At 39.4% G+C, this 8,349-nt stretch overlaps 1 protein-coding gene and 1 non-coding gene across 5 annotated transcripts; one reads left to right on the forward strand and one right to left on the reverse strand.

The window, feature by feature from the left end:
* Positions 1 to 5,609: 5,609 nt before the first annotated feature.
* Positions 5,610 to 7,969, forward strand: LOC148847465 (hemerythrin HHE cation-binding domain protein). 4 transcript variants are annotated; one of them, XM_088951132.1, is made up of 4 exons: positions 5,610 to 5,863; positions 6,028 to 6,696; positions 6,876 to 7,030; positions 7,212 to 7,969. In XM_088951132.1, exons 2-4 carry the CDS (start codon positions 6,120 to 6,122, stop codon positions 7,512 to 7,514), a joined length of 1,035 nt encoding a protein of 344 aa, XP_088807258.1. In that variant the 5' UTR covers positions 5,610 to 5,863; positions 6,028 to 6,119; the 3' UTR covers positions 7,515 to 7,969. The 4 variants fall into 4 exon arrangements, with proteins under 4 accessions (XP_088807258.1, XP_088807259.1, XP_088807260.1 ...); XM_088951133.1 differs by having other exon boundaries at positions 5,613 to 5,831; XM_088951134.1 differs by having other exon boundaries at positions 5,613 to 5,708.
* On the reverse strand, positions 6,727 to 6,798 carry TRNAP-CGG (transfer RNA proline (anticodon CGG)). The gene has a single exon. It is a non-coding gene; the product is annotated as a tRNA-Pro (tRNA).
* Positions 7,970 to 8,349: the final 380 nt, after the last annotated feature.

Genomic DNA, 8,349 nt, shown 5'->3' on the forward strand with positions numbered 1-8,349 from the left:
GATGGGTCACAAACTAACCTTTCCGTTCCACCTAACTAAGCCCAAATTCTAAAGAGCACCCGTGATCATTTATTGCCCGAGACCGGATTTGCTCCTCACACAGGCACATCCCGCTCTGCATTGCAAACATTTCCCCTAAAGTCGTTGTGAGACACCTTTACGGGAGGAGCAGATCCCAATTCTTATTGCTCCACGTGTATCTCCTAGATTCTAAAATAAGAAGTAATAGAGACACTTTAAATCAACGTGAAATACTTGAAATCAAAATTCTTTTAGCAAAAAAGACAAATAAGGGAGTGAATAAGATAGCGTATCATCCCAAACAGCCATTCTCCAATGAATATTGCATATAACATTAGAATTTGGATTTATTCTCCACATTAATCACAACTTACAACTTACAAGTATATGAGATAGGTTCTTTGACGAGCAAATCCGGATTCATAACATTGGGCCATTGGCACATGCCTACACATTTCCACCTCTCAAGAGTTTTGCATATGATATAAGCACTGAACAATTTTGGTTGCCTCAGGTGCAACTACCCCTCAAGTGAGTTTGGATCAGCTACCAATACACAGTGTTGATGACAACGTCTCAACCCGTCATTTGAACCGTACATCAAGAATATCTCTTAAGGGAAATGTTCTCAATGTGAGGTTGCTGTGGTTTATGATACGTGCATGCATGCAGCAGTCGAAGACCTGATCAAAGTGGATAGCAGCAGAAGACCCGGTCATGTTAGCTCTTAGTTGGGATAAGCCTTATCCATTCAGTTTTAATTCTGTTAGAATAGATAAATCTTCAATTCTGCTCTTAGATAAGTGCATTCTGTTTCCTAGAGTGCATTAGATAAGTCTTCAATTTCTGTTCCTAGATAAGTGCATTTTGTTTCCTAGATAAGTGCATTTTGTTTTTTTTTGTTGATAAGCTCCTAAGATTAAGGGGCAGTAGTTCCTATTTCTACTCCCAGTTTGTAGCACCATAAGGCTATAAATATAGCCTGAATGAATGGAATTGGCATTGGCTTTTCTACAAACAAACTCTCTCTCTCTCTCTCTCTCTCCCTTCTCCTTATTTTAGATCCTTCTCCCTCTTGTTAGATAACTTGAGCGTATCAGTTTATTAGGCTAGGGTTGGTAGCAGATACCTGCCCATTTGGATCAGCCTCAGCCTCATTACTTGACTGGACCACTAGAAAAAAGGAAGGAAAGCTATACAAGGTCCCTTCTTTTTCCTTTCCCTACGCTTTATTTCACTTAAAACTGGACCACATAAAACTGATTCCACTTAGTGTTAAGAGAATCCTGAATCCACTTAAAACTGGACCACATATGAGTAGGCTGGTCTCAGCCCTCTTGCCTACTGCCTATACTTGGTCCAACTTGCCCGCCAGGTGTTTGTTTTATTCCCATAGCTATACGTATATGTAGACACTGAGACACACCACACCCTCTTAGCCGGATTTGGGGATCGCTTCTCCCATCAGTTTTGCCTCCTCATTTCTTGAGTCGAGTGCCTTATCATGGATGGTCCCTAAAGAGTCAAGCTCAAGCTGCTCAACAGAATAGCAGAATTCCATGAATTTGATGTCAACGTCTGAGTTCGAGAGCCAAGCCATCTCTAGATGTGTGGTAGTTGGCACCCATTACTATGCAGATGTAGAGGGAATGAAATCCTTTGTAAAGTCTCCGAACTCCCAAGTGCAGCGTCAAGTTTGGTCTTTCCTCATGTAACAGTGCTTTGGTGCTCGAGATGGTCTAGCCACATGAAAAGAGGGTAAATGATGCAACATCTGGACTTAATTTGAAGTCAACATTTGTCTCAGATTTGTTGATATACAGTGAGCAGACAACAAATAAAATTATTATAGTAAACAAACTAATATTTTTTATGACATTGTTGCTTAGAAAACATACAGATGAACACCTTCAACGATACAAATATATATAATTTAATAACATAAAACAGATTTTGCTACACAAGGGCACAAGCACCGCACCGTACTTGCTATACACAGTACAACACAAATCACACAGTGACACCTGTTCAATATTTAGGGCTTCAGTGCTGAAAGCGAGGTACGATAATTCATAATTCAGTTGTGGTGGTTGAGATCCTGAGAAGCTATTTGGAATTTTGGAGTACTTCCTATTTCAACTGGATTTCTGCGGGAGTATAGTGACAGTTTTTCAATTCATCAAATATGTTTTGAGGTAGCCTATTTTTGTTTCCTCTTAACTCTTATATCTTAGGTTCTATTTGATTTGAAGGAAAAAATAGGAAAAAGGAAGAGAAATGTAAGGAAATTTTTACAAATCTTGTATAGGTTTCCTATCCCTAGAAGGAGAAAGTTGGTCAATGGGATTTTGGTTCCCATTGCCCAAGAATCCTATGTTATTTTTTCAGATTTATGTGGGGATTAGGGAGAATTTATTTTCCTGGGTACCTGTTACTCGGGTAAGTGATACCTATCTCATAGGTGGGTAAATAATTTTTCCACTTAAGGGGAAATTGCCAACACTTGAATGTGACAAAAATATCCCTTTTAATAATGGATTTTTTGGCTAAAATGGTCATTACTTTATTTACATGAGAAATTAAATAACATTGATAAATGTGCTTACCTAGGTAAGTGTTTCCCAGGAAAAACTTACCCTACATTTACCTGGGTAAGTAACCATCCAAAAAGTGAATAGGGCATTAAAAGGAATCTCTTAGATTTAAGACAAAATTAAGTGTTCATTTTCTCTTATCTCTTATTTCTTAAAGTCCAATTATCATTGGCCCCCTCCCCCCCTCCCCTCCCCCCTCCCCCCTCTTATTTGAGTGCAATCAATCAGGATGCCAGACTAGACCCACATTAATTAGCTCTGGGTTAGAATATGGACTAGGCCAATAAATTGGACCAAAATATCCAAATTGTTGGCCCAAATTTTACTAATCAGTGGGTCGGGTAGTTCACATATCTGGGTACCCATTGACACTACTTTGTTCTTGAGTAGCATCACCCGCGGCTGTGTATGGTTTGATGGAAAATAAGAGAGGAAATAGAAGTTGAGGGAAGAACCAAATACATCATAAAGAATCCAAAAGGGAGCATCCTTGGGCTACCACGCTGCCAAGGTAAATGAATTTCCAAATGAATAAACTAAAGAAATACAGTTGACCCTGAAACGGTGTGATTTATGTTGCTATTTCATTCTTTGAAATGGAATTTATTTTGAATGGGCCCAAGCCCAAACCAGACCCAATGTACTTGAAATTCTTCAATTTGGCCAAAATCCCCATTCCCAACAAGGGTTTGTCTAGATTTTGGATCCAACCAACTTGCTTATGGATTCCTATCATCTTTCATTGACCATAAAGGCATCACCAAAGAATGATCTGGTGGTTATTGGAAGTGGAAAATAGGAATCTTAGGTCAAACTATAGAACCAATTGGACCAGTTGATACTCCCCCTCCCCTCTCTTCAACGTTACAATGGCTAGTATGGGAAAGGCAAACATCGTTTTTCTTCCAAAAGCCCTCTAGTTGAGCTAGCTAAGGCCCAGACAATTTGGTGTAAAACAACCAGGGCTAATGTGCTAAACCATAAGAGCATGACACTAATTAGATTAAACACATTATATATATATATATATATATATATATTGAGGCCCATTATATTGTATGGAAGAAAATATTGAGTAGTTAAAAATCGATATGTCCAAAATATGAGTATGGATGAAGCACAAACGTTGAGATGGATGAATGGGAAAACCAGAGAGAGGACAATGTCAGAAATGAAGATATTTGAAGGAGCCTCATTTATAAAACGAGGGAAGGTAGACTAGAATGGTTTGATCATGTATGAGAGGACCATCTACAGAACACCCTTAAAGGTAGACTAGTAAGCTAATTTAATTTGGTATTATCTCATTATTACTTTCATAATATTTTATTATTTAACTATTAAATTTTTATTATTGTTATTTTATTATTACTTTAATTATATTGTATTAATATTTTACGTATACTTTATTATTATATTTAATAGTTAATATATTTGTTTGTTATTATTAATTTATTAATATTTTTATTCTTTTATTATTAATATTATTTTCATATTATTAATTTAATGATATTTTATTATTTTATTAATATTAGGATTTGGAGGGCTTTTTGTCATGAGTTCTTTACTTGACAGACTTTGGAATGGGAATCCCATTCCCTAGGGGGGCTGGAAACCAAATGGGCCCTTTCTCTTGTGAAGAATTATAAGGAATTTTGTAACAGTTTCTTCTATTTTTGCTTCCGGAGTTCTATGTGCTTCTATCACTTTGTGTGTAATGTAGCTCTGGTAATGAGGATGTTATCCTTTTTTTTTTTTTTTTTTTTTGCTTGCAGTTTTTCCAGGGCTATCTGATTTGGGTCGCCTCTGGGGTTGCAACTTTCATAATTGTAGAATTTCTTCTATTGAGGCTTTGTTGTTTGATAATGTCCAAAGTTTTAGTGGTAAGAGTGATAGAAAGTTGTTTCTATGTTGGACTACGATGATTATTTTATACAATATTTGGTTATTTAGGAATGTTCTTGTGTTTATAGGGGTTCATTGGAGCTTGGACAGAGTGTTAGGGAGAATTAACTCTTTCTGATTATATGAATTCTTGCTTTTCTTCTACTGGTTGTGTATTCTCTGTGAATGCTTCTGAGCAAAATCCTAATTTGCTTTGCTTCTTAATAATAGTGTTTCTTTCTTTTGTGATGGTGGTTTGATTAACCCTTTTAAGGGTTATTATGGGTTTGTTTAGTTATCTAAGTCGTGCAATAGGCTGGGCCATCTAAGTCGTTTGATGGCCCAAGCCCAATAAGCCAAATCTTTTGAGGAGGATAGGTCAAAGGTGTTGGGTTGGTTCTCCTCCTCTTTTTTTTTTTTTTTATGAGTATTCTTTTATTTACTGGGTTAATTTAATTTTCTGATTTATCAAAAATATAAAAGAGAAATTGAGATAACTAGCCAAATTGAATCAACTCTAAAGCCTAAACTCTCCACCTTCCAGGGGAGCATCAGCTTTATGTGAGACCAAACCAATTCCACTTCCTAGATCTGGAATTCCTACACCGACAAAGCCCATACTGGCCCGGCCCACGGATCATTACTCCCTCCCCAGTCCCCACTTCCCAGTCTCCTCTCTCTCTCTCTTTTTTTTTTTTTTTGACTAAAATCATCTCTAGTTTCAACGGCTACCAATCTGACGTTCTTTTTCTGGTGAAAGCAACCTGATAATTTTCTTATTAAAATTTGAAAGTAGTTTACCGTTGCAAAACTCAAAGCCCACAATCTAAAACCGTACAACGTATGCACCCAAATTGAAATTACACACCTTTTAATGCCCGCTTAATTGTCTAAAATTGCCATAAATTGATTTTTCAAAAAAAAAAGCAAAATATGAATTTTAGTGACCTAAATGCCCTCCGACTTCTCTGTTCTGTGGTTCTTGCTCGAATGCTATCCTTCCATATTAGTGCAGTGGCACTTTTGTAATACAATGTCTCATTAGTGGCATTAACGAGGATTTGACTCGACAATGGAGTTACTAAAGTGAACCAAACAGCGCCACCAGCCGGAGAACCGACCCGCGTCCAGGAGCGTCGGAGGAGGTATAAAATGGAATCTTCCTGTTGCAAGAATTTCGTAAATCTCTGCAAATTTTCTTTGAGCTCTGTAGGTTTTCCATCACTCGCGACACTCTCTTTCTCTAAGCTCTTTTCTGAGCTTTATAAAGTTCGTTAGAAAGTCTTACAAGCAAAGCATAAGCTTTATGTTTTCTTGGTTCTTCGTGCTCTGGTATCCGTTTCTTCGTAGACACTCCTTGTTCGGTATTGGGAAGATTTATCAACCCTAACTTCTGTTTGTTGTTCCCTTAATCGTTGTTTTGATGTGATTGCTTCTTGATCGTATCAAATCTTTTTTCTGGTTTTGTGCTTTTCGTTTGGCGCCACGCTACTTCCGCAATTCTTTAAGGATCTTTTCTGCGTTGCAGGTTGCAGGTTTTGCAGTTTAAACTTTGAATTTGAAGCTCTGCATCCCGAGGTCTCTTACTCTCTTTCGGGTATTCGTTTTCTGATCTAGGTGATGGGAAATTGTTTTAGAAAACCTAAGAAATCGTCGGCGGAAATCGCACCGTTCAATTATTACAGCAGAGGCTCTCCCCCCGTCAAACTGTATGGTTCGCCGTCCGGCGCTGTAACCTCATATATCAGAGTGGCGCTTCACTACAAGGCTGTTTCTTTGCACTTCATTCCATTCGAAAGCACGACTCTCGGTGCCGCCGACAAGCCCGTCCTGCAATGCGGTTCCGATACTATATCGGGTTCTGCCGAGACTCTGCTCCAATATATCGAAGCTAAGTTCCCTCACCCTCCGTTGCTTCACCGTGTCTGCTCCTTGCAGCGTGAGAGGTATCCGGCGATTGTATTGGCGACGACGCTGCAGCACAAGAGCATGACGTGGCACCTACAGAGGCTGGTAAGGTGGGCAGAGGATATGGCTACACGTGGTGCTAGGAGGACCGTGGATCCATCAATGGGGAGCCCTCGGATGGAGGTCAGGAAGTTCGGGAGGAGCTACTCGCAGCTGCTGGAGGTGATGCTGGAGCACGCTCAGATGGAGGAGAGGATCATCTTCCCCATCTTGGAGAAAGCTGATCGAGGTAACTAAAAATAAAAGAAAATTTCACAAAGGGGCGTTGCGAGAATCGAACTCGCGACCTCTCGCACCCGAAGCGAGAATCATACCACTAGACCAAACGCCCATTGTTGTCTTCCAAGTTTTTTCGTCTTTCTTCTGTTTGTAGAAATGCTACAGTTGAATGGTTCAAACGCTGTGCAGGGTTGAGTAAAGCCGCGAATGAGGAACACGCGAGGGACTTGCCTATCATGAATGGCATCAAAGAAGAAATCAAGTCAATTGGAGTGCTCGAGGCAGGGAGTGCTCCTTACCAAGAAGCCCTGTTCGATCTCTCCGCCAGACTGAAAACTCTACAGGTACGTCAATCAAGTTGGGGGTGCGCCGTGAGCGCGGGACCCAGGGTTCCATGATTGATAATTTGTGGGCTCTATTGCCTCTCAGCTGGATTTGTCTGATCTCATGTCACCGCTGCATTGTAGTGTACGTGACGCTTTTCTGGTGTGGTGTGAGTTTGTTGATGATTTGGGTTTGAATCAGGAGCATTGCAAGCAACACTTCGAGGAGGAAGAGAGAGAGCTGCTGCCGTTTCTGGAGGCGGTGGAGCTGAGCAAGGAGTGGGAGCAAAGCATGGTGGAGCAGTGCATGGAGGTGATGGAAGGGACCCATTCTCATCTGTTTCAGTTTCTGATTCAAGGCCTCCTTCCTCGGGACTCCATGCAGTATCTGGAAATGACAATGAGATGCAGAGACAAGGGACGTGTGGCCACGATTCTTTGTACATTGGCCAGTAGAATCGAAGCTGGCTCGATGTCCACACTGGAAGACCACGCACCCACATAAAGATTGATCTCAGATTCTCAAGAAGACAAGAACCTGCTTCATGCAAATATATATAATAAGAGAGTGGATTTTCTGCTGCTTTTTTCATGAACATGAATCTGTTTCCATCGAGTGCAGCCTGGCATTGATTTTCTGGAGAGATTATGTGTCCGATGATCTCTTGTATGTATATATGCATATAGTAGAGGAATTAGGACCAAGATTTAGATTAGATGGCTTTCATGAACAGTGAAGAACGGAGACTTCATTGAAAATCTGTACAACTCGATCAGTTTTGGGCCCCCAAAAAAACTTCATTGAAAACACAACAAGACATGAGAAAGGCCAAGTGTGTATAATGCAGTTTAAGTCTTGCATATGCAATTTACTGCTTTGTTTGCAATTCAAATTCATTTGCGCCTATAAATGCAGGGGAGTGCAAATAGGCAGAATAAATGGTACAAACAGCTTTTGTATATCGCTTAAAAGTGCATATGAGCATATCATAATTGCAAACAAATAGGTGTAAAATTGAACTAAGTGTAAAATTTGCATCTGGTTCATATTTGCACTGCAAACAAACAGCCTTTTATAACAACTTTTGGCATGCAATAGTGCAAGTGAAACAAAAGCTACAAATTTTGTATCGCCTAGAAGTACATATCGTAATTACAAACAAATAGGTGTAAATTTGAATTAGGTGCAAACTTTTTATCCAGTTCATATTTGCACTGCAAACAAACATGGCCTTTTATAATTTCTAAATTCTAACAAGTACTCTATATTAACTTTTTTTGAAGATATAGTTAGAATGGAGAAAAGAAAGGAGACCCATCTAATAGGGAGTAAGCATACA

The sequence above is a fragment of the Nelumbo lutea genome, chromosome 6 (assembly GCF_056320005.1).
Source record: "Nelumbo lutea isolate HS-2025 chromosome 6, American lotus-T2T, whole genome shotgun sequence".
Lineage (NCBI taxonomy): Eukaryota > Viridiplantae > Streptophyta > Magnoliopsida > Proteales > Nelumbonaceae > Nelumbo > Nelumbo lutea.

What these genes read in the sequence shown, in the direction of transcription:
- LOC148847465 (XM_088951132.1), top strand. Translation starts at nt 6,120, where the DNA reads ATGGGAAATTGTTTTAGAAAACCTAAGAAATCGTCGGCGGAAATCGCA. An exon ending in CTTGGAGAAAGCTGATCGAG is followed by an intron (nt 6,697 to 6,875) that starts GTAACTAAAAAT and finishes AACGCTGTGCAG; the next exon opens with GGTTGAGTAAAGCCGCGAAT. An exon ending in CCAGACTGAAAACTCTACAG is followed by an intron (nt 7,031 to 7,211) that starts GTACGTCAATCA and finishes GGTTTGAATCAG; the next exon opens with GAGCATTGCAAGCAACACTT.